General features: G+C 35.9%; 1 protein-coding gene across 5 annotated transcripts in view; it reads left to right on the forward strand.

The window, feature by feature from the left end:
- The first annotated feature begins 5,634 nt into the window (after nucleotides 1–5,634).
- Nucleotides 5,635–27,329, forward strand: part of LOC127871834 (C2 domain-containing protein 5-like) — a 74,882-nt gene continuing 53,187 nt past the window's right edge. For 4 of the 5 annotated variants that reach the window (XM_052415072.1, XM_052415098.1, XM_052415082.1 and 1 more), the window contains exons 1-9: nucleotides 5,635–5,964; nucleotides 7,015–7,142; nucleotides 7,873–8,003; nucleotides 9,049–9,144; nucleotides 9,494–9,649; nucleotides 11,598–11,658; nucleotides 13,629–13,754; nucleotides 22,408–22,844; nucleotides 26,688–26,773. In XM_052415072.1, the coding sequence (XP_052271032.1) occupies nucleotides 5,875–5,964; nucleotides 7,015–7,142; nucleotides 7,873–8,003; nucleotides 9,049–9,144; nucleotides 9,494–9,649; nucleotides 11,598–11,658; nucleotides 13,629–13,754; nucleotides 22,408–22,844; nucleotides 26,688–26,773 (1,311 nt within the window). In that variant the 5' untranslated portion in view covers nucleotides 5,635–5,874. The remainder of the gene's footprint in view (nucleotides 5,965–7,014; nucleotides 7,143–7,872; nucleotides 8,004–9,048; nucleotides 9,145–9,493; nucleotides 9,650–11,597; nucleotides 11,659–13,628; nucleotides 13,755–22,407; nucleotides 22,845–26,687; nucleotides 26,774–27,329) is intronic. The other variant, XM_052415107.1, reaches the window with a different exon arrangement.

Raw genomic sequence — 27,329 nt, forward strand, 5'->3', positions numbered from 1 at the left:
GGTGATATCGGGTACCAAATCCCATGGTGTGGTGCTATTGCCTATTTGGTTTCTTTTCCAATGGTGTTATAACTATACGCATTGTGTGATACCAATGCTTATGGTGTTGTGAGTATGCTTATCATGCGGTTCCAATTCTTATGGTGTGGTGCTAATACATATTGTTTGGTACCAATGCCTATTGTGTGCTGTCCATGCCTATGGTGTGATACCAATACATATGATGTGGTGCCAATACTAATGGTGTGGTACCGATACCTTCCGTTTGATGCCAATACTTTCAGTGTGATGCCAATAACTTCAGTGTGGTGCCAATACCTATGGTGTGGTGCCCCAATGCCTGCAATATGGTGCAAATGCATGATGTGTGGTACCAATACATTCAGTGTGGTTCCAATACCTAGGGTTGGGGGACACTACCTTTGGTATGATGTCAAATCAAATTGTGTGGTAAACATGCCTATGGTGTGGTGCAAATACATATGATGTTGTGGCTTTACCTATCATTTAATACCAATTCCTAATGTTTGATACCAAAGCCTATGGTGTTGTGCTGATGCAAATTGAGTTTTACTAATACATACGAAACAGTACTGATGCCTTAAGAGAAGTACCGATCCCTATGGTGCAGTACAAATTCTTTGCTGTAGTACCAAATCCTAAGGTGGAGAACCAATATCTATTGTGTTGGAAAATACCATCAAATTATTTTTTATACTGGCTACTGTGTGGAGCGGGAAAATGTGTATTGCCGATACATGCCATTCGATACCTAGCTCTGTGATGTCAATGCAATACCTTTTATGTAATGACATTGTCCATGAGGATTCGTTCAATCTATGCATGGCTTAATGTGCAACTATCAGCGTTGCTGTTCATCTATTGTTATAGTGGTTATAGTGATGCAGTAAATTGTGGTTTGTTTCTACATCTATCTACATCTACATCGTACGACGCTGCAATAATGATGATTATTATGCGACGGGTGGTGAAAGAATGAGGATAAAGCGTGAAAACAGTAAAGTAAGAAGAGCTTGATAGTTAACAGAAAAAAAGAAAGTAAAGCAGAGTTACCAGCTATGTGTCATCCTTCTCCCCCTGGCCTCTCTGGCTACGGTGGCCGCCAAGAGGTTTGAACCTTAACCGACACAGCAATGAGGGGTAATTAGGAGTTACGTTGTAGCTGGCGCTGACAACTTATTTAGAATCTGGGTGTTGCTAGCCCCCGTTTAAAGGACACCAAGTCGGGGGCTTCAGCGATTGAGGCCGGTACGTTGTTTCAAATGGTGATTATACTTGGAAAAAAGCTGGGGGTGATAATATAAAGTATATGATATTAATGGCAGGTACTTGATGGATTGGTTAGCCCGTGCCCGGCTCGAACCAAGGGCAAGGTGTTTGGTTTCGGGTATGTCCACAAGGTCGTTTGTCATATTATAGACCATTGTCAGTTTGGCTTTTGTCCTTCTGGACTCTAGAGTTTCCCACCGTAGGTGATCGAGCATTGATGTGACGCTACTGGTGTTGTGGTATCTGTTCATCACATAGCGGGCTGCTCGTCTTTGGACCATCTTCAGACCATGGATCTTTTCCTTATGGTATGGGCTCCACACAGTGCTGCAGTATTTTAGTTTTGGGCGAACGAGGGAAAAGTATGCTGCGCTTTTTACCTCCTCGTTGCCTATCCTGCGTATGAAACCAAGGGAACTGTTGCTGACGTTTTGAATATGTGGCTTCCATGACATGTCATTTGGCAGTTCGACCCCAAGGTATGTCGAAGCTTTTTCACATACAAGAGTGTAACTGAATAAGATGGGCGATTGCTTTCTGTGATTTCGCAGAATGTAGCACTTCACTGTGTTATAGGAAATTCCCAAAAGCTTCTCCCAGCCCCACGGATGACGGATGACTTCCTAAAGCAGTTCACACTCACGCTCCGAGGATATTTCTCTGCATGCCACACAGTCGTCTAGCAAATAGCCTAGTCTTGGAAGAGATTTTAAAGGGGAGGTCGTTGATGTAGTTAAGAAAGAGGATCGGTCCCAGAACACTCCCCTAGGTCACTCCACTGACTACTGAATCTGATATTGCTCCGTGAACAGCAACTCTCTCTGTTCTGTCTGCCAGGAATGCTCGGATCCACTCCAGGGTCTGACCGCGTATGCCGTAGTGTTGCAGCTTTATCAACAGAAGCTGGTGTGCAACTTTGTCGAACGCTTTGCTGATGTCCAGCATGACAAGGTCATGTTGTTTCCCTTTGTCGAGGACTTCAGAAGTTCATACGACAGTGTTAGGAGTTGGGTTTGGCAACTCCGCCTCCTGAATCCATGCTGGAAGTGAGTAAGGATGCTGTTCCTGTCCAGGTGTCCCATTACATTACTGACGATGATATGCTCCAGCATTTTACAGCATACTAGTATACGAGTAAGTGACACTGGGCGGTAGCTGCTCGCTTTGAACCTGTCTCCCTTCTTAAATATTGCAGACAGGGTGGCAGTCTTCCATGCATCTGGGATGGATCCTGCTGTCAGGCACTTTTAGCATATATGGGAGTGGTATGGGGCGCACTCATTTGCCAGTTCTTTTAGTACCCTTGCTGGGAGCATATCTCGAACCGTTACCTTTTGGGAGTTAAGCTTCAGCAGCAAATTCAGCACTCAATGTGGCATAATCTGGATTTGTGGCATGGTTGGTGCTGGTTCCCCATCTGGTGTTGGGTTAGCATAACTGTCCTAATCATGGGTGAGCAATGACTGATATTGTCGGTTAAGTAAGTTGGCCTTGTCAAGAGGGTCGCTGTACTTCCTGCCATTGTATTTCAAGTGTGCCACCCTAGAGTTGTCCTTTCTGGCCGACTTGATGAAGCTCTAGGTCTTGGTCACCAACTTCTATAAGGTTCTCAACGTAGTTCCAGTAAGCTTGCCTCTAAAGTCGTTGAGAGGTAGCTTTGGCTTGAATATAGTGTTCACAATCTTTTGACTTTCCTGTCTCTTTTTGTCGGACAAATAGTTTATTTCTCTTCATGTGAAGGGCCTTGACCGCTTTTGTGATCGAAGGTTTGTGCAGATTTCCAGACAGCATCTTCGATGGGATGTTTTGGTTCAATGCCTTTTTAGTAGCTGCTCCAAGATAGACCACGTATCAGAAATCAGCTTCAGCAAAGCTCAAGCAAGCGCCACTACTTAAAGGGATGACAATGGACTGAGGACTTTTGTCGTTAATTGCCGGTCCATCAAAAGCCCAGGCAAGAAGGCGATACTACAGAACATTATAGAAGCCATCTGTATGTGTGCTTTCGCTATGGGCAGAGTAGTTATTTGAAGTGTCAAACAGGGTTGTGTCAAATATCCCTGTTGAGAAGTTTGGCATGCCGCATTGAAAGCTTTCCAAAGTGATGTTAGTCAATGCCCTAAAGACAGAGTCAATCATCCCCGTGCACTCGATCCTGATGGTACCACATTTCGCATGAGTCAAAGCAGACGTATGGTGTTGTCCATTTGCATGCTTTGCAGCATAAAGTGCATGGAAACATGATCTGTCTAGTGCTAGAGCTTGGTTTTGGTGCGTCCGACTCTGCTAGTAGGAGGATACATAGGTACAACAGTAGCATGAACCAACAAGGGAGGCAACTCTTGATGTAATAAATTGGCAGTGAACAAAAAGTGGTACATTATTATATCAAATTATATCAATATATTAAGATCAAACAGTCCGAAATAATCTAATTAAGATAGTCAAGATATTTATCTTTCAGAGCATTCAATGCCATGCCGCATGCAAGCTATTTAGGAAATAAAAATCGTAACCCAACAAGTTTTATTTTTCGCGGTCATATATATATATATATATATATATATATATATATATATATATATATATATATATATATATATATATATATATATATAGAGAGAGAGAGAGAGAGAGAGAGAGAGAGAGAGAGAGAGAGAGAGAGAGAGAGAGAGAGAGAGAGAGAGAGAGTGTCGCTAGCTGCAAACAATGAAATATGATTTTTAAATAATTCATTGATTAATATTTAGGAAGAAAGTGGTAGAGTATTTGTGTCAAACAAGAGTTTTGATTCAAACTTGTGTCTGCCAACATTTATCGAGCGGTTACGGAAACTACCGAGTGCACAGATGTATCGACAGACATATGCCAAACGACAGAATAGCTTTCATATTTCAAGTTTATCAGCCTTGAAATCACCAATTTATCAAATGAGAATCAAAGTCATTTATTTATCAACCAGTAATAGTCAGTAACACCAAAATCTGTGTACGCAACCATCGTGTTTTGCGGAAACCGCGACATATTGTTTTTCGGAAACCGACGATCGGTAATTTCCGTTACCACATAGAAAATGTCAGCTGACAAGTTTTCGTTTCTAATGGTTTCCTCGAATATTCTACCACGAAATTATTGTATACCCTTACACAGATGAATAACAAGTAATATTTCGTTGGTTTTGATGAGGAGCACTGTCTATAAATGCTTGTAAATACGCCTTAAAACTTAACTTAAGTGCATACAATATTGAAAAATAAATCATATTTCAGTTTATCGTTCTATCTGATAGTTTCATTAATTCCCTTAGCTAAGTCACTCAATTATATTGGAAATAATTACCAATATCTGATAAAACTCACTACTTAATTTTATCTTGAAACTTATATTGCACATATGTTTTTGGATAAAAGTCGTCAATTTTATATAATTTATATTTCTCTATAGTTTGAAAAACGTTTAGGCAGAGATTACGCATTTAATATAAAATGCAAATAATTTCCTATTAATCAGTACATGTATGTTGGCTTTATCAGTCAATAACAATATCGCTCCATTGAATTATTTGAAAGTTATAACGAACATTAAATGTTTCCGATAAAACGATTCATGATACATATAACAGGTTGATAGGAAAATATTAACAAATCAATGTTGCTAGGTTGCCCGCATAGAATGGTCATGTTGGTATGGAAGTACTTGATATCTAAATTTATTAGCCTTTGGGTGTTGTAAAGATGTGAAATATTTAATGAAATATCTCAAAGTGTAGAAAATGTTTTCATTTAGTTAAAGAAAGGCAACATAACTCTTAAATGGCTGAGAAAAAAATGTGGCTGAATAAATAGCAAAAGAGGCTATATGCTTGTTGAAAAAATTGTAAACATCATTCTGTATATGAATTTTCTGATCAAAAGTGGTATTTTAAGTGAATAGGGGGTATACATTTTCAAGAATAAACAATTTAAGCATAAATGTTTTGGAGAAGTTGTGCATGCCATTCAGTAGTGTCATAGTATCAGTTTTGGGTTGAAAAAAAAAACAATAACAATTTTTGAAGGTTTGTAACCCTTTTTGCCAACAAATCATGAAAAATAGAATTTTCAGAGTAACCTATTAACACAAGCAAAATTGCCCCATTATACCCTAGATATTGTCTCTGCACTAATTTGTCATCAATTCCATATGTTTTTAAAAAGTATTGGTTCGTGTAAGATTCAAACGCATAGCAAATACACACTAATTATACCCTCTCGCCAAAAAACCGACCTTAATCTTAGCAATTCAGAATTGCGTTCGGTGTCCGATTAATAGTGTAGTGTAACCTAACAACAACAACAACAAATCTATCTATCTATATATACTGCTAGTCGCCAACAATTAGCATTACAATGTATCACCAAAAATCAATTGTTCGTACCTTAAATATGATGGGCCCCCTCCAAGAACATACGCAGACGATAATTCGCGACAATAATTATGAAAATGGCTATTGTTGATAATGATGAACGATTTGAATGTAATATAATATTACATTAGGTGTAGCATATATTTCGGACATTGTTTTTCGGATAAATTGTGGTAAACATGCCTGGAACGTTGAAAGTGAAAATCGTGGCTGCTCGAGATTTACCCGTTATGGACAGATCCACTGACCTCACTGATGCCTTTGTTGAAGTAATTTTATTGTAAAACTGTGTTGTGATTTGGGTTCAAAAATTCATATTCCTCGATGTTTTAACTCACCCGGATTTAATAGTCCAAATAATTAGACGTAAGCTACCCCGCTTGTAAATCGACCTCATATTTATAGGAGTACCTGAATTGAATTAACTTCTGATCGGTCTCTGAGTTAATTTTAAATATACCACTTGGAAATTCACAAAACTTGAAATTACAATAGTTTAGTAAGTTTATTTCATGTATGCATTTATACTTAAATGCTTGGTTAATTAATCTATGATGGTAAACAGTGTGTAAAAAGATGAATGAGAAAATATAAGCACACAAGTGTTGTTTTTTTCACTCAAGAAACCAAAAATAGTTTGCCTTTGTGAGATATGGAACTGAGACCTCTGGTTGTAAAAATCAACTTGTCACATTTACTCATCAGAAGCATTAATTGAGTAGAACGCATATCAGTACCTCATTTTTGCATGAATTTATGATGCTCAGAAAATGTTTGTAGGGCTGGTCATTTAACAATAGGGCAAAATTATACTTTAGTAAACAATTGCTAATATCAATTTTGTTTTAAACATTTTTATGCCCCCGGATCGAAAGATCGAGGGTATATTGTTTTTGGCCTGTCTGTCTGTCATTCATTCATTGTGTGTGTCCCAAAAAGTTAACCTTGGTTAAAGTTTTGCAATAACTTTTGCATTATTGATGAAAGCAACTTGATATTTGGCATGCATGCTTATCTCATGGAGCTGCACATTTTCAGTGGTAAAAGGTCAAGGTCATCCCTTAAGGTCAAAGGTCAAATATATGGCTTCAAAGCGGCGCAATAGGGGGCTATGTGTTTCTGACAAACACATCTCTTGTTTAATTATTTAAGTACCATACTGAAAACCACTCGAAATAGTAATATGTTTATACAATGCATTGATCAATGCCATAAAGGCATGAGCTAGTTTTGATTATTTTTATTTCCACAATCATTTTCCATTTGTAAACAATCTGTCTTATAAAAGAACTGCTAATTGCTACTTGTGTTATGTCCAGATAAAAATGGGCACAGAGCTACAGAAGACTGAAGTGTTCAAGCGCTCACTGTACCCCCAGTGGAACTCTGACTGGTTTAAGTTTGAGGTGGAAGATGAGGTGCTGCAGGATGAACCCCTCGAACTCCGGTAGACTTTGTGACTTTAGATATGAGCCAAATCAGGCAAAAATGAGTAATGTGATGAATGCTTTCAGAGTTTGCTGCCGACCCATTTGGGCATGGCATGGCTCATATTTAAAAGACATATTCACAGATTTTTTTTAGTAAAGTAGACTGTTAAATGTACATGTATTTGTTTAAAAAATTATTATTAATTTTATAACAAAATTAAACAGTTTTTCTCAAAATGGTCTGAAAAGTCCTTCTTTGCAAATCTAAAAAGTATCTCACTATCTGTCAGACACTACATTTTGTAATCTTAATGCAACACATTAAATAATAATTTAATGTTCAGTATAAAACAAACAAATTACAATTATTGGGTTTTATACAGGGCACAGAGCTACTTACATTTGCAATTCTGTCAGACATGTCAGATCTAAGAGTTTTGTGTTTTCTGTATTCACTGCACATATTGTCTTTGATCAAATTTAATGTCTGGTGTATTGCCTTTTGTAAGGATATGAAATGATTCTATACTTTTGGGTAAAAGTTGTGAAAATGCAGAACATGGTTCTGTATTTAAATATTAACCAAATTTGTAGAAAAGTCTTAATTTTGAAAACATTAACATGTTATTAAGCAGTTGCTGTCTAAGGTTCATACAGACAAAGTCCCAAGGAAAAGATTGCTGTTTGTATTAATTGCCATATTTTACAATTTAGACTTTTTAATCTGTAACTGCCTGTATTTCCAAGTGTGCTGGACCATGACACGTACAGTGCACATGACGCCATTGGAAAGGTGTACATTGACCTGAACCCCCTCCTGGTGAAGGAGAGCCCCTCGGTCATATCTGGCTGGTTTCCTGTGTATGACACCATGCATGGTATACTGTACAATAGGATGTTAAATTAACATCATTATGATTGGATATATAATAAAAGTGATATTATGGGCATTTTTCATTGTTGAATTGAGCTGAAAAGAATTAACAGGTCAAAAGAGTTAGTTAAAATGTGGTTACTGACTAATTATCTGCAACTCATCTTGCTAACAGTTGTTTATAAAAATATATTTTATAATCAATATTTTACATGACCCACCCAGTCCTCTTAGCCGAAATGATCCGTAAAACCAATTTGTGTCTTTATGTCATATGAACGAATCTGCACTAAAACTAAATTTAGGTTCACATCGTACATGCATGATCAGTTGTCAAACGAAAGTACGGTTGATATTCAAGTGCATTATTTTTCTCTTTCCGGGATATTGTTTTAGTATGTTGATGCTGCATTAACAAATATAAGTGTATATGAAGTGAAACACCAAAAAATAAACAACGGTTGTGGTAGACACCTATAAACTGGTAGATGCCCATAATATCACTTTTAAAGATAAAAAATGTTGTCATTTAGATTATCTGAACAACCCTAAAAAAGGCTTGACCTAAACCTGCTACTTTATTTGACAACACAAATGAACACAGGATAAAGTTAGATCGAGAATGTTAAAATAAACAAACAAACTGTTACATTTACCATTATTCAAATGTTAAATGATTTTGAGTGCATACATAGAATGTGTTATGCATTTCGGCAAATTAAATTTATTTAAATAGGAAAACAATGTAACCCAAACAAGGAAATACAATGTAACCCAAACTAGGAAATACAGTGTAACCCAAACTTTCATGGATCTTCATTTCAACATATTTATTATTAGCTTTTTGCAGATACAGTCATCATACAGACACCTTTGGTCTTATATATGTGTACTTCATAAATTATCAGTTTTTGTCACAACACATAGTTAGCTGAGGCTTTTTAGCATATGCAGTTCCAAGTGTAAAACAATACAAAGGTTTAAACAGTTTGCATAGCTTTTATTATGTAAACAAAATGTAAATAAGTAAAAATTGTTTTATTGTGCAGGTATTCGTGGCGACCTCAACGTGATTGTGAAGATAGATTTGTTCTCAGACTTCAACAAGTTCCGACAGTCTTCATGTGGGATACAGTTCTTCTGTAGTGAGTATCCATGCAGGAGCTGCCCGGTCTGCTAAGTACGACATGTTATATTGCGTGACTTTACAGCAGACAGGGTAGCTTCAGACCAGACTGCACTATTGTTCAAGTTGGTCTGGACCTTCGCTGGCAGCCTATGGCATAAGACCCATTTAGACATGATGAGGCTTATATCACTTATTACTTTCTGCCATCGTTTTGAATGAACTGTTTAAATCTTAGCAGTGAATTGATCTTTGCTGAACTGTATTCACTTATATTTCCGTTACACAGGAGTAAATTACCCAATTTTTGCACCAGGCAAATTTTTTTTTTGGCCTTTAGCCTAAACAGTTTTCTTGTTTGTGCACAGCTGCGGAGGTTCCTGCTGGCTACAGACTGCAGTATGTACATGGGTTTGTGGAGGAGCTGGTAGTCAATGATGATCCTGAGTACCAGTGGATTGACAAGATTCGCACACCGCGATCATCAAATGAGGCCAGACAAAGGCTGTTCTCCAAGATGTCAGGTATCAAGATGAGTGGATTAATTATGATAATGTGAGTTTTGGCATAAATATAAGGTGAGTTGAGGTATCAAGGTTATGTGAGTTGATGTATCAAAATTATGTGAGTTGAGGTATCATGATTATGTGAGTTGAGGTATCAAGATCATGTGAGTTGAGGTATCAAGATAAGGTGAGTTGAGGTATCATTATTAGGTGGGTTGAGGTTTCAAGATTATGTGAGTTGAGGTATCAAGATTATGTGAGTTAAGGTATCAAGATAATGTGAGTTGAGGTACCAAGATTATGTGAGTTTAAGTATCAATATTATGTGAGTTGAGGTTTCAATATTATGTGAGTTGAGGTATCAAGGTTATGTGAGTTGAGGTTTCAAGATTACGTGAGTTGAGGTACCAAGATTATGTGAGTTGAGGTATCAAGATTATGTGAGTTGAGGTATTAAGATTATGTGAGTTGAGGTATCAGTGTTAGGTGAGTTGAGGTATCATGATTAGGTGAGTTGAGGTATCAAGATTATGTGAGTTGATGTATCGATATTATGTCAGTTTAGGTATCAATATAATGTGAGTTGAGGTATCAAGATTATGTGAGTTGAGGTATTAAGATTATGTGAGTTGAGGTATCAGTGTTAGGTGAGTTGAGGTATCAAGATTATGTGAGTTGAGGTATCATTATTAGGTGGGTAAAGGTTTCAAGATTATGTGAGTTGAGGTATCAATATTATGTGAGTTAAGGTATCAAGATAATGTGAGTTGAGGTACCAAGATTATGTGAGTTTAAGTATCATTATTAGGTGAGTTGAGGTTTCAATATTATGTGAGTTGAGGTATCAAGGTTATGTGAGTTAAGGTATCAAGATTACGTGAGTTGAGGTACCAAGATTATGTGAGTTGAGGTATCAAGATTATGTGAGTTGAGGTATTAAGATTATGTGAGTTGAGGTATCAGTGTTAGGTGAGTTGAGGTATCATGATTAGATGAGTTGAGGTATCAAGATTATGTGAGTTGATGTATCGATATTATGTCAGTTGAGGTATCAATATAATGTGAGTTGAGGTATCAAGATTATGTGAGTTGAGGTATTAAGATTATGTGAGTTGAGGTATCAGTGCTAGGTGAGTTGAGGTATCAAGATTATGTGAGTTGAGGTTTCAATATTATGTGAGTTGAGGTATCAAGGTTATGTGAGTTGAGGTATCAAGATTACGTGAGTTGAGGTACCAAGATTATGTGAGTTGAAGTATCAAGATTATGTGAGTTGAGGTATAAAGATTATGTGAGTTGAGGTATCAGTGTTAGGTGAGTTGAGGTATCAAGATTATGTGAGTTGAGGTATCAAGATTATGTGAGTTGATGTATCGATATTATGTAAGTTGAGGTATCAATATAATGTGAGTTGAGGTATCAAGATTATGTGAGTTGAGGTATTAAGATTATGTGAGTTGAGGTATCAGTGTTAGGTGAGTTGAGGTATCAAGATTAGGTGAGTTGAGGTATCAAGATTATTTGAGTTGATGTATCGATATTATGTGAGTTGAGGTATCAATATTAGGTGAGTTGAGGTATCAAATTTATTGGAGTTGAGGTATCATTTTTAGGTGAGTTGAGAGGTATCAAGATTATATGAGTTTAGGTATCAAGATTATGTGAGTTTAGGTACCAATATTATGTGAGTTGAGGTATCAAGATTATGGGAGTTGAGGCATCAAGATAATTGGGAGTTGAGATATCATGATAATGTGAGTTGAGGTATCAAGATAAATGGAGTTGAGTTATCAAGAATATGTTAGTTGAGGTAATAAGATTATGTGAGTTGAGGTATCAAGATTAATGGAGTTGATGTATCAAGATTATGAGAGTTGAGGGTTCAAGATTATGGGATTTGAGGTATGAAGATTAATGCTGATTTTACATGGTTTTCAATGGAATTTTAATTATGTAATGGTTCCAGGTCAGCTTACGAGAAAGATTGGGTTGAAGGTCCTGGAGATGGGTGGAGGGGCTGTCATTGGGTAAGTTATCTTAGCCCTTTGCATGCTAGGAAATTTGTCGTCTGCTAAAATGTCGTCTACTGTATTTCTAAAATCAGCATTCTCTTTGATTTTGTTTCAAAAAATGCTATCAGAATGGCAAACAGTCCGGATCCTGATGAGACGCCAAGTTCTGTGGCGTCTCATCTGGATTCAAACTGTTTGCAAAGGCCTTCAATATTCGGTTCCAGAACTGAAAGAGTTAGAGATCAGTTAGGGTGCAGTAATAAAGTAAGTTATCTAAGATTTGTGAATTACTCTGTATGTAAGTAATGTAAGGGGTGAGTGATAAAGCAGTAATTGGGTTTGTTATCCAAAAAATGAGTGAGTGGGGATTAATTGAGTAATTTATCCAAGAGATGTATAGGTAAGCAGTATTTTGCTAAGTTATCAAAAATATGAATGAAGTTATGAGGTATGGAATCAAAGAGATGTCAGGGACTAGAAATTTGGTAAGGAATTCAAGTAACTGGCGTGGGAAGAGTACAATTTAATTTGGTAAGTAACACTTGGCACAATACGTGGAAGTTAGATGAGTGTAAGTGTTTTACATTTTAGCAATTACTGTTTCTAAAAATCTCTTTCTTTGTTAATCAGATTTGTATGCAGCCAGGTCTTCAATACGTATTTGTTATATATATATTCTGGGTGACAGTGATATCATTAAGCACAAACATTAAAAGAAGAGCCTGTTTTAACACAAATCCATTCTTTGTTTAAATGTCAGGTTCCAGTGAAGCCTTTAGAATAGTTATCAAAGCACTAACATTTCCGCCAAACATATTATACCCCAGGGATCATATTTTTTTCGGTTTTGTCGGTCCTAGACCGATTGGGGTCATGAAAGACCGATTGAAAATCCCAAACAGTCGGTCCGATTCTGTTTGCTATTAATAATCCCATGTCATGAAATCGATTACACAGTGTACATGCTAACACACCCTAATGACATTCTTATCTCGATTAGATGTGATAAACCATTCGCTGCAGTCTCTAAACCGGTCAGGGCCGGTTTATTGCACGTCAGACCAAGAATCAAAAACTTGTGAACAGCGGATTAAAGACGCATCCGAAAAGACGCGTCTGAATGCACGCGCTGTAACTAAACGAAACATGCCGATACATTTTCCTCCAGCGTAATTATCCGGTATAATTATGAATGAAAGTCGCGGATCTGATCGACAGAACAGCCGAAAGTTATTTTTATGGTCGGAACTTCACATAAAATAGTACACAAGAAAAATAATATACATTGAATAAATCTTTAGTAAAACCGTGTTAGAATAGAAATAATTCGTGTACATTATACTTTGTTGTTGAATAACTCACGACCGGAAAATTAGATGCGTGGTTTCAAATGCGTCGCTCTCGTGATTATATCCCTACGCATCTAAACTATCGGACGTGGGTTATTTGACAACAAATTATTTCTTAATTATTTGGTTTGTTGTTGTCAGTAGCCAACCTACGCACAGACATTTGTTTGGTTCAGTTCATGTTTGTAAGATATTATCGAGTCGACAACAATTTAAAACATCGGTATATACTTACACAGGTTAATAATAATGACAACGATGAAAAAAGTCTGATAAAACAGCACACGAAACAACAATGAAATACCAAATGATAAAACCAGTTGAGAAAACTCGTTTCGTTTATAAAAAAAAATGCTTAAGGGAATTTTACTTGTACATGTATTATACCACCTTAATGAATGGCAAAATCAATGGTATATATTTTAACGTAATTTGTCATGATTTCGGATACACATTTTCGGATACTTTTCCCCATTTATATCCGGACCGATTGATGTTGCGGGAAAATATGATCCCTGTAATATACCCGTAACACAAAGTAATTATTTCATCATACTCACAATATTGCATTATTTTCTGATGAGTAGCCTATAATAATTACACCACCAATGACACAATTTCTCTTTGTCAACTCAGATTTAAGCAGTGTTTTGACTTGGAGGGAGAATCTGGTATTGTGATCCGTGGCATAGGCACTGCTGTTACCCTGGCTAAGGCCCGAGACCCCCCGGTGTCCCCCCTGGGAATGTCGCCCCTGAAGGAGTAAGCCCAATGTACTTTATATGTACTTAATGACCTGTGATTAAGTAAACACATTTAATAGTTAAAATTAGCTCTTTTGATCAACACCACGTCATATGTTTAAATAACTATACTGTATGCTTTTTTATATTTCTTTTTAAAATTATAATATGAAAATATTTTTGTTAACCTTAAATTTATCATTTTTCCTTGGATAGGGCCTACATGTTTAAGCTTCTATATTGTGTTGATACATAATTATGTGTGTATATTTATATTATAAATGTATATATAAATAAATCAGCATTTTATTATTCAATATATTCTCACCAATTTTTAGCTCATCTATTTAAAAAAAAAAATTATGAGCTATTGTCATCACCTTGGCGTCGGCGTCTGCATCGGCGTCGGCGTCCGGTTAAGTATTGCGTTTAGGTCCACTTTTCTCAGAAAGTATCAATGCTATTGCATTCAAACTTGGTACACTTACTAACTATCATGAGGGGACTGGGCAGGCAAAGTTAGATAACTCTGGCGTGCATTTTGACAGAATTATGTGCCCTTTTTATACTTAGAAAATTGAAAATTTGGGTTAAGTTTTGCGTTTAGGTCCACTTTTCTCAGAAAGTATCAATGCTATTGCATTCAAACTTGGTACACTTACTTACTATCATGAGGGGACTGGGCAGGCAAAGTTAGATAACTCTGGCATGCATTTTGACAGAATTATGTGCCCTTTTTATACTTAGAAAATTGAAAATTTTGGTTAAGTTTTGTGTTTAGGTCCATTTTATTCCTTAAGTATCAAAGCTATTGCTTTCATACTTGCAACACTTACTAACTATCATAAGGGGACTGTGCAGGCAAAGTAATGTAACTCTGACTGGCATTTTGACAGAATTATGTGCCCTTTTTATACTTAGAAAATTGAAATTTTGGTTAAGTTTTGTGTTTAGGTCCACTTTATTCTTACAGTATCAAAGCTATTGCTTTCATACTTGCAACACTTATTAACTATCATAAGGGGACTGTGCAGGCAAAGTTATGTAACTCTGACTGGCATTTGGACGGAATTATGGGCTCTTTATACTCAGAAAATTGAAAATTTGGTTAATTTTTGTGTTTTGGTCAAACTTACCCCTAAAGTATCATAGATATTGCTTCATACTTGGAACACTCGCAAACTATCATAAGGGTACAGTAAAAGGACAATATGCATAACTCTGGTTGTCATTTTCACGGAATTATGGCCCTTTTTTGACTAAGTAACTTTGAATTTATGGTTCAATTTTGTGTTTCGATCCACTTTACTTCTTTAGTATCAAGGCTATTGCTTTCAAACTTCAAATACTTTCATGCTATCATGAGGTTACTGTACCTGGCAAGTTGAATTTTACCTTGACCTTTGAATGACCTTGACTCTCAAGGTCAAATTATTAAATTTTGTTAAAATTGCCATGACTTCTTTAGTTATGATTTGATTTGATTGATACTTTGACAAAACTACTCTTACCTGACATACCACAATAGACTCCACCCAAACCATCCCCCGTGCTCTCTCCCCCCCCCCCCCGATACCCCCCCCCCCCCGATACCCCCCCCCCCCCCCCCAATATTTTTTTTTTTTTTTTTTAAGATCATCTCACAAATGACCACCACACCCTCACACTATATCCCCCCCCCCCCCCACTCCCCTATTTTTTTTTACACGGTAAAAAAACACAAATATTTATTTTTATTATTTTTGAAATACCGTCCAACCATCGCACCCAAGAATCCCTCCCCCACCCCCCCTCCCCCCACCTGAATCCCCCCTCCCCCCTAATTTTTTTTTTTTTTTTTTTTTTTTTTAAAGATCATCTCACCAATTACCACCACAACCCTCACACTATACCCCCAATCCCCACCCCCCCCCAATTTTTTTTTTTAAACAGTTAAAAACACAAATATTTATTTATATTGTTTTATGTTTGAAATACCGTCCAACCATCGCACCCAAGAATCCCCCCCCCTCGAATTTTGTTTTGTTGCATTTTTGCATTTTTTTCGCATTTTTGGAAGATAATGTAATAAATGTCCACACCCCCACACGATACACCCCTCTTCACTCCACCCCTTCCTCCTTTGTGATTGAAAATGAGAGTCCCTTCACCTTTTAAAAGAAAATAGATGAGCGGTCTGCACCCGCAAGGCGGTGCTCTTGTTTAGATATGTAAGCAGTTTCATTTAAAAGTAGCATGTTTATGTGTTTATTGCTTTTCAAAAATAGTTTAGAAAAAAAAGATTAAATGTCTTGTTGTTCATATTTAACAACGTTTTTAAGCAATTTTTGTTACAGTTATCATTAAAAATCAACAGTATTTTTTCCATAATAAATGTTTGTTCTGTCAAAGAATCTTATGGCAACTGTAGGTCTGACGTTTAGCTCCTTTTTCTTATATCCCTGTTGTAAAAAGGTTTCCGGGCACGCTTGTTGATATGTTTTATATAGACTTGTGAAGCAAAAAATAAGTTAACTCTTATTTTCTCGGAAACCGCAACGCCCACTGCTTTTATATTAAGAATTACATCAGATAATGGTTCTCTACACATTTTTAGCTCGGCTGTTTTCAGAGAAGACACGATGTATTTTCATAGCAAGCTGGTCATGTCGTGTTTTTCCGCTGACCGGCGTGCTAAAACCTTAACATTGGCTCTAAAATCAAAGTGCTTCATGATACAACTTTAAAACTTCATATGTAGATGCACCTTAATGAGTTCTACACGCCACACCCATTTTTCCGTCATTAGGTCAAAGGTCAAGGTCACTGTGACCTCTAAAAAAAATAATTCTTACAAGCTTTCATTTATTCAAAACTGCACCCGCAGCCGAGCGTTGGCACCCGTTATGCGGTGCTCTTGTGTTCAAAATGTGCCTTACAACAGGGTCTTTTTTACTTAATTTTAGTTATATTTTGTATTCAGAATTGTTTAGTAGTCCTATACTTAGTATGTTCAGACCACGCAGCTGTGGAAAAATTGACCATGCCGGTGGTAATTTTTAAGTTCTTTTATTAATAATAAATTAATAATTAACAAATTTCCTTTGAAACTACAAGGTTCAAAGCTTGATGTTTTGTATGTTTGACATCGTTCATTATATATACATGTAGTTCTCTTTTTTAGATCATGACCTAGGTGTCCCATATTTTATTGTTTTACTACATGTATATATGGAAATTACTTTTAACAAATGTCTTCACCAATACAACAAGGCTCATTGTTTAAATGTGTCTTGTTCTGAGAAAACTGGGCTTAATTCATGTGCGTAAAGTGTCGTCCCAGATTAGCCTGTGCAGTCTGCAGGCTTATCTGGGACGACACTGTACATGCTTAACTTATCTAAGTCGTTGCATTGTTTTTTAATGTAAAGTGCATCTTCTTTTTATGCCCCCGGTAGGGTGGCATATAGCAGTTGAACTGTCTGTCCATTGGTCTGTCTGTGTGTCCGTCCGAAAACTTAAACATCGGCCATAACTTTTGCAATATTGAATATAGCATCTTGATATTTTGCATGCAAAAGCATCTAATGGAGCTGCACATTTTGAGTGGTCATCCTTCAAAGTCAAAATTCAAAAAGTACAATCCAAGGGAAGTAATAAGCTTTAAAGGGGAGATGATTTCTTAGCCTGCCAAATGGTATATTTAAATTTCATTTTAACGCTGCACAATAATTATATGGGTATCGTGTTTCTGACAAACACATCTCTTGTTATATAATATAATGAACTGCAATACCTAGGCCAATTTCCAAGACTTGTAACAAATCAAATATATGACATAAAAGTTTTGCGTTTGTATTATTTGTTATTATGCCTTCTGCCTCTGCTCCTGTTTAGATTCAGCGATTGGCAAACAGCATTAATGAAGTGTTTGAACACTATCAATACACTTGAATTACCTGACCTTGTTTTGACCGTGACATTTATCTGATTTTGGATTACAACTAATTAAGAAGATCATATTGCTTGGTTAACCAGATACCTCATTCTACAGAGCTTTGATACTTTACAGTCTCTATAATTCTCACAATCAACGAAAATTTCGTAAAGTATTTTGTAAAATAAAGTTAACACCTAAACAATCCGTGTTCCTTATAGCAATAGCCACAATTTCATCGCTAGATGTGGTATGATTACATAGATTTTTGTGGATACAAAATGCTCGGTTTTATTTATTTGTGACCACAATAAATTCCATGTTAATTTCCAGTGAATATATCTATTGATACGAACACTAAAATGGTACCATGTTAAAACCATAGTTAAAACAAGCATTTTGTTTCCACAAACATCTATTTTACCAGACCACATCTGGCATTGAAATTTCGACAATGGCCATAAGGAACAATGATTTTTAATTGTTTAGCTTTATTTTACGAAATATTGTACGAAATTTTCGTTGATTTTGAGTAGTAATGTTACTTTAATATACATTTTCTTTAAACACATTTCCATCCTCTGACCTCATTCTGACCTTGACACCAACATACTTATTCTTTTGGTTAACCTTAATTTACCCTTCAGTTAACATCAAAACAACTCACTAAAAAGCTCAGTTACTTCAATTCAACACTCAGCTCATTCACATGCACTGACCTTATTTTGACATTGACCTAATGTTTTGCCTTCACTTATTGAAATTGACTACTTTATCAATTCAGACAAGGCTTTCACTAGGGTGTATGCATTTAATCAGCACGGCTGTTGGGCAAACATCATGAACATATGCAAAATGTTGAAGCATAACTTGTTCAGTTAGCAAATTTATTAAATGCCACAGTTTAATCTCTTCATCGTATATTATTGATTGACATAAATAAAACATAAAAATGGACAATAATATTATTGCCAAAAAAAGATTCTCTTAATGTATATTTTATCATTTTTTCAATGACTCAAATACAGTAATAAGATTCAGTTGAATAAAATAAAGATAATGAATGGTGGATTAATAATTAAGTTAAGATACACATTGTTCAGACAGCATAATACATACTGTTTTAAAGTTCTTTCTTATGATATATATATTTAACAGAAAATTAATCATAATAAATAGGTGTTGTATTCAATTTCATTGTGGAGTTTTGCCTGAATTGTTGTTTGCCGTTGATAAAAATTATCCCTGTTGTTGCTGCTGTTGTTTCTGTTGTCTAAATCTCATATTCTTATATTGTAGACACTTTTGTAAGTTCTTGAAGTGCAATCAATTGTTACATTACCTAATTATCATTATTATTTCAAAGGTAATACAATAGGAGTCTAATGTTTTTACAAAAACATTTAAAAATTAAACAAGTAAAAAAAAGTTTGAACCTTTTTAAAAGGTTGCGGCATAAAAATGGAAGAGGGTCAAATAAATATTTGCCATATATTGTTGGATTATAAAATAATGTGGCACAAATGTAAACCACCGTAAGACAATGTTTCAGGTGTAACACCTGTCTCCATTCCTCAAATGTCAAGGTCACTCTGAAAGGTCAATGATGAAATTTCAAAACAAAGTGGAATATCTGTGTCTTATTTTTGTCACAACGTTCTTGGTCCTACTCAGAGCTTACATAATAATAATGTAAGCTTACATAATAATGAAAACCCGAGGTATTGTCATAGCCAGCTCGTCATCCGCTGTCCACGTCATGCTAAAATATTATCATTTTGTTAAGGTTTTGATTATTAGCTCTAAAATCAAAGTGCTTCAACCTACAGCTTTAAACTTTATATGTAGCTGCACCTTGATGATTTTTACATGCCACACCCATTTTTGGGTCACTAGGTCAAAGTTCAAGGTCACTGTGACCTCTAAAAAAAAACTCTGACAAGCTTTCATTTATTCAAAACTGCACCCGCAGCCGAGCGTGGCACCCGTTATGCGGTGCTCTTGTTACACTTAACTATCGAGGCTCACTTGCGACTCATTTACTGTTGTCAGCCATTGAATGGTGTTCAGAGTTAAGCGTGAAACTATTGTGTTGGATAGAGAAATGATACAACAATTTGTAAACCTTCAAACTGAACGAATTTCATAATTAATGTCTGATTATAACCATAAATTTAGACAATTTAATCTTGATTATTTTATTTAACATAAAATAATTGTTGAACAAGTGACAAAATCGCATGCATATTATATGTAAATTTAAACTTTTCACATACAAATGGAACATTTATATCTTTGTTTTCATAAAATGAGGGATTTATTTTCAAAAAAAGTATGCAAGATTGAAGTCATATTGGATTGAAACAAATATTAATTTTCATTAAAATCATTAGATAAATGTATTTAATATTGCATTTATGTAAACAATGCTTCTCTCTCACGCTGCAATCGTAATTTCTTGTTCAACATGCAAAAGAAAAGTCATTGCCATTTTATCATGTAAACATAGTTTGCTTGAGCACCACTAGCCATTAAACTGTACGCATGCTGTTAGGAATAGAACTGCTATCATGTTGAAGATGCAATTGTATAATTGTATAAACCTCATAAGCTGTCTCTAAACCAATGAATCTGTGTTTGTTTCTTAGGAATATTGTGGGCATCATCATTATGGGTCAAAGAAATTTAATAAAAAAATTATTTTTGTGTTTTTTTTATGTTGTTTTCAACTATTACCATCATACATATATATATATATGTGAAAACCATGTACTGGTCGTGTACGTAATTCCAGCCACTTTTGGGACTATTTTAACAAAATCTTTTGTTTTAGGCAACTGGTTTAAACTAAACTTCACATATATAATCCTGGGTTCAAAACTCACCTAGCATGAAAATTTCAATAGAATTAGATCAGTGTATAATTACTTTTATGAACAGAAATTAATGACATATAAACTATCAATTTTCGTTGGGCAATTGTACCTAAAAAATCGGCCACTTCAGTTTAATCTGCAGGTACAATTACAAAGCAATATCTTTAAACGAATGTCCTCATTTTAAGAGTATTAATAAAGGTTTACACAAACAAAATTTTTGACTTAAAACTTAAAATATATGTGACATTATTATACCAGTTACTCCCCCACCTATTATAATAAATATTGACAGGCCTGCACGGTTAATCGGGAACTGCAAATTTATAAAAAATATTTATTTTTAATAGTTTTAATCAATTTTGACTAACATAGCTTAGAAAGTAAAAACATTTTGTTTAAAAAGTTGACTTTAGTGTCGATTTTTAGTAAACGCTTATATTTAATTTTACAACATGTAAACTATTAATAATCAAATCAAGGGAGGTAATTTATATATTAAAAGTTTATATTTAGGTCCTGATTTTTTTAAATGTTTTAAATGTATGTTTTTATACAATTAATTGAAAATACCTTAATTAAATTTTATCAGATAGAAATAGAAATAATTTTATCAAATATATTTGTTTCTTATATGAATATAATTTTAGCAATGGATAATGACGTCACTTTTCCCATGAGAAAATATCTTGTGTTATGTTTGAGACATTTTAATGCAAACGTTTACAGTGATATGCTTGTTTAATTTGCAAAATATTGAGATTAGGGTTGGTTTTCAAGTTGATTGTTCTAAAAATAATCAAAACACGTGTGTTTAGATCATGAAAATGATTAACACAGGTGGCCAATTTTTTACGTACAGGCCGGAATTACGTACACAACCAGTAATATCCAAGTAAAAGATGTTTTGTATTCAGTCTCTTACATGCATCACTAGCAATTGATGTAGGCAGTCAAGCAGCTCAAACGCTGACAACTATTTGGCTTGATTGTATAATGTCCTGTGTTAAACACTAAATGAGCTCAGTTAAAACTGGGCATACCGGTAATGCATGTTTGGAAAGTTTCGTCCCATTAGCTTGCTCAGTTCATGCACGCTAATCAGAAAGGACACTTTCTGCTTTAATACATGTGTAGAATTTTCTAAGAAAGTAAACCTCTATTTAAAAAAATCCAATGTTGTGGCTCAAATATAACTGCTCAGACAGATGAGAGTTTGGAGGTATGATTATACTCCTTGACAAGCAAACTATTTTCTCAAAAGATCATTTGAATGTCAGACTATTTGGGCCATGCTCTGTGTAAAGGGGGTTTAATGCATGTGCGTTAAGTGTCATCCCAGATTGGTCAGTCCACATAGGCTAATCAGGGACCAGACTTTCCGCATGATATTTTTTGTTTAAAGAATGTCTCTTTTTAGCAAACATCCAGTTAAGGAGGAAAGTGTCGTCCCTGATTAGCCTGTGCAGACTGTACAGGTTAAAATGGGACGACACTTTACTCACATGCATTAAACCCCCTTTTCACTAAGGGAGGCTCATTTTGTTTCTAAAATTCATGATACAGCTGGCTTTTCCTATTTTTGTGCTATTTGTTAGTTCTTGATTTGTGCCATTATCATAAAACTTTCTAGTAGCCTGTTTATATTTCTGCTTTCTGTGTAGCTTGAACTATTTCAAGATGTTAATATTTCAACTGTTTAAGGTTACCTGTTTACAAAATAAGTTATGTAATGCCAAATAAATTTTGCCTTATTGATGTATTGACTTGTACACAAAATTTAATAAACATTTCAATAACAATTGTACCAGGTTAATGACCATGCATGATGTGTCTGGTGATGGGCTTGTAAAGCATGTTTCGTTTCCGTTCTTTTTCAGCTCGCAGCGTCCTCTGTTGCCTGCTCTCCACATCAGCATGCCAATAGTGATGAGCACAAACTCCAACCCACTCCAAGCTCGGCGCTCACTAAATGCCCCTCACCTCCCCATAACCCCGCCCCATCACACCTCTAACTTGGCCTTTGAGCATCACCACTCATTCCAATTGGAGCACACGCATTCTGCCTGCCTCCCCCGCCAATCATCATCTGGCCACACACCTCCACAGACCGCCCCACCTCACATTGGGATTGGCCCGCCTTCCTCGGCATCACATTTTGCATTTGATTTTGCTTACAGTTCACCAGTCCCTGAGGAGAGCAATGCCCCTTCCTCCCCTCAAAGTAAAAATGAGCTTAGCTCTACTAGCCCCATGAAAATGAACGGTACAGGCACTAGGCACTCTTCTGGATCTGATGCTAGTACGCCACCAAAAGGTAAACATTTTGCTTCTGAACAGTCACATTTATTGTAAAATTTTTGCATGAAGATTTTTTGGGCTTCAATTAAAAAAAATATTGCACTCACTAAGTGGTATATGTAATTTTGTGTATGTTTTTTGTGTTCATTTAGCTTGATAATATTATTTAATAAATGCAAATATTACAAATCATGATTTTAAAAAGAGATTTTCAAATTATGTTTGAAAACCTTTCAAATTAAACACACTATTTATGGTTACTTTTACACGTTTATATTGTTAATGTGCATTAATTTTGCTTTCTACACTACTCTTTTATGCATACTTGTTGAATATTATTAATTTTTATGCTTTGTAACCTAGAAGTTTACCATTAATTTGCTTGATGTTTCGGAAGTGTATTTTTTCTTAGTTTGCTAGCTGAGTTCAATCACATTTCATTGGGTTCCTAGTGCACCATTTATCTAATTGGTAACCTAGTGGTGTACGGTTGATCTAATTGGCTGCTAAGTATAGTATTGAGTCGTATTTTGAGAAAACTGGACATAAAGCATTTGCGTTAAGTGTTGTCCCAGATTAGCCTGTGCAGTCTGCAGGCTAATCAGGGACGACACTTTCCGCTTTTATGACATTTTTCGTTAAAATGAAGTCTCTTCGTAGCAAAAATCCAAGGAAAAAGTCGTCCCTGATTAGCCTGTGGGTACTGCACAGGCTAATCTGGGAAGACACTTTACGCACCTGCATTATGCCCAGGTTTCTCAGGATTCGACTCTTTTATAGATTAATTGGGCAACATCTAATCTGATCTTTATTATGCTCCCCCAAAAAGTTTTGGGGGGAGCATATAGTTGCCGCTTCGTCTGTCCGTCCGTCCTTCCGTGTGTCCGTCCATGCACAATTTTTGTCCGGGCTATTTCTCAGCAACTAACGACTGTATTTCAATGAAACTTTATGGGAAGCTTCACTACTAAGAGGAGATGTGCATATTATCAGCGGGTTCTGGTCGGATGATTTTTCACAGAGCTATGGCCCTTTGAAATTTTCCATTTACTCTACATATAGTGCAATTCGTGTCCGGGCTATTTCTTAGCAACTAATGACCGGAATGCAATGAAACTTTATTCGAAGCTTCACTACCAAGAGGAGATGTGCATATTATCAGGGGGTCCTGGTCGTATGATTTTTCACAGAGTTATGGCCCTTTGAAATTTTCCATTAACTGTACATATAGTGCAATTCTTGTCCGGGCTATTTCTCAGCAACTAATGACCGGTATTCAATGAAACTTTATGGGAAGCTTCACTACCAAGAGGAGATGTGCATATTATAAGCGGGTTCTGGTCGGATGATTTTTCACAGAGTTATGGCCCTTTGAAATTTTCCATTAACTGTACATATAGTGCAATTCTTGTCCGGGCTATTTCTCAGCAACTTATAATGACCGGTATTCAATGAAACTTTATAGGAAGCTTCTCTACCAAGAGGAGCTGTGTATATTATAAGCGGGTTCTGGTCGGATGATTTTTCACAGAGTTATGGCCCTTTGAAATTTTATATAAAAATATTCTTGTCCCCCCAACTACTGTGCTCTCAAGACGTTTCCTTTTATCTGAATTTATAGTGCAATATTGTGACAAATAAAACCTTTGGGGAGCATCACCCGTCTCCGACAGTTTCTTGTTAGCTTTGCTGCTCAGTACACTTGCAAAATGAAGACACAATATGGTACAGTTTTTCCCTGGATACATTGTTATAAGAGTAAAGTTTTTCTGCTTTTCTTAATTTTTGTTAGAAGTACCTTATTTACTATAATGACTGTTTATTTGTCATTTAACATTTTGTAGCGCACAATGGCAACATTTATTGCTTAACAAATATATGAACAATAACTTGTATTATTCTGAGCTTGTCTATTGCCTCTGCTTATATTGCTGTGTGCTATTTATTTGCGTGGCAAGGATGTGCCATTCATCTATTTGTTAAACGAATTGTGCAACACTCATTTGCTTAGTACATAGTTATGCACAATATTCACTTGTTATTGGATTTGAAGAGGGTCCACATAGCTTTGTTTTGATGCATCCATGGTGGAATTTTAATTTTTTGTTAACAATGGCTTCACAGTATCCTGTTGCATAGTTACCTAGGGAAACAAAGGGCTTCACCAATCACTTGTGTGATAACCTAGAAGTGCTTCATTCTCTTGATTTTTACAATGCAGTTTCCCTTTAGTTCCCCAAAAGAAACATATAAATGTTACATGTTATTTCATAATCTTTTTCTTCGAAACTAAGGTACTTAACATTCAATTTTGATGAAACTTCAATCAAGATATCAGTAGAGTGGGTGTGTGCATCTTGTCAGTAAGTTCCTGTCCAAGGACTTTACTGGGAGTTATTGCCCTTTGAATCATGTTTAGTGTGTGCATGAGATCTCTGACGCAGATGTTCTTAAATGGTTAACACTTTATATGAAGAATCTACATAGGGTGCTCTTGCATGTATTTTCTTGGAGATTTTAACTCTCAGATTATTATTATGACATTTTTTTAATAAGTTTGTCATTTTTGTGTGAGATCTCCCGTCGTTGTGATCACATTTGGGTAAATCTTTAAAGGAAGCATCCCTGTAGGGTGGTCAGGTTGTTCTGTTCTTGTGATTTGTCAGGAAATTATGGCCATGTGATATGACAATGTAAAATAAAATGTTTGTTTCAACAAACAATTTCATGAAGCCAAGCGTCTTATTATATGAAACTGTATATGGAGTATCTGTATACAGGTAGATACAGATAACATGTGTATGTCATCTCAATACATCAAGGGTCAAGGTCACATGCAGAGGTCAAATGTCATATGGCCACGAAACTTCGTGAAAATTCTTTTCTCAGTCATAACTTAACTATATATTATTTGATATTGAAATAACTTGGTACAAATGCAAACCATGTGGCTAGTTAAACTCATATCCCTATTTCAAAAGGTAAGGTCACACTTTGGAGTGCAAAGGTCCATACAAGAGCTTGTCTGTACAGTAACCTTGTCCTTCATCATCCTTTAAAGCTCTCCTGAGCACCTGAGCACTATATGCTTATTAGCTCATGTGAGCACTATGTGCTTATTAGCTCACCTGAGCACTATGTGCTTATTAGCTCACCTGAGCACTATGTGCTTATTAGCTCACCTGAGCACTATGTGCTTATTAGCTCACCTGAGCACTATGTGCTAATTAGCTTACCTAAGCACTATAAGCTTAATGATCTCACCTGAGCACAATGTGCTTATGGTGAACTATTTGATGGCCTTTTGTCTGTTGCGGTCGTCCGGCATCTCTTGAGTGTCGTCAACATTTGCCTTTGTCTAGTAAACTCTCTAGAGACCACACTTATTGTCCGATCTATGAAACTTGGCCAGAATGTAAACTCTCTAGAGACCAGACTTATCGTCCGATCTATGAAACTTGGCCAGAAGATTTTCCTGATGATTTATTAGACTGAAAATGGTTCCATTTGGTTGAAAAACATCACAGCCGGGGACGTGACATTTTTCCTTATATGGCTATAGAAAAACCTTGTTATCACTCTTGGAGTTTCATTTTTTGTCTAATCTATATAAAAATTGGTTAGGACATTGGTTCTAATAATATCTGGTCTGAGTTTGAAAATAGTTCCCGTCTGTTGAATAACATCGCCACCAGGGGGCGGGGCATTTTACCTTTTACCCAATCTTTTTGAAACTTATATCCTGATGTCATTGTATCAATATTTATAAACTGCATTGTGTTAAGTAATAAATGGCATAATTCTGCTCACCGCTACTGCCCATACAATTGCCTAACCAAAATTGTTCTTTCTCTTGTAGGCAACTTCCTGGACTGTAGCAGTGGCAGTGGCAGTGGGAAAAACTTCCCAAAAATTTGCTCTCAACAGATCAACATAGAGCTCATGGTTTCTATTTATTTAATTTTCCTTTCGACCTTTGTGGAATAATTTTTTTTTGTAACGTTTGTAAAATTTAGTTGAATAAACCTGTTCTTGACAGGACATTGTGTGGAAACACCCTTGGCAGGTTGATGGTCTGTTGGGTTGAAAGCCCATTCACTGTTTCTGCTCTCAAAATTGTACATATTTTAATGAATCTTTTCTGAAATTCCAGAAATTCCAGAAGTGTGTTTTGACATAAAATTTGAGCCAAGTTTAAGACACAATGATTTTCACTTCAGAGTAATAATTCTTTTATTTATAAAAAATTGTAAATTAATTGTTTTAGCACGCTTAACTTTTTAACTTTCCATGGTATGTCAGTACATCATTTTTATGCCCCCGGATCGAAAGATCGGGGGTATATATTTTTTTGGTCTGTCTGCCTGTCTGTCTGTCTGTCAGTCATTGTATGTGTGTGTCCCAAAACTTTAACCTGGGTTTATGTTTGATAACTTTTTTAATATTAATATACCAACTTGATATTTGGCATGCATGTGTATCTCATGGAGCTGCACATTTT

The sequence above is a fragment of the Dreissena polymorpha genome, chromosome 1 (genome assembly GCF_020536995.1).
Source record: "Dreissena polymorpha isolate Duluth1 chromosome 1, UMN_Dpol_1.0, whole genome shotgun sequence".
NCBI lineage: Eukaryota > Metazoa > Mollusca > Bivalvia > Myida > Dreissenidae > Dreissena > Dreissena polymorpha.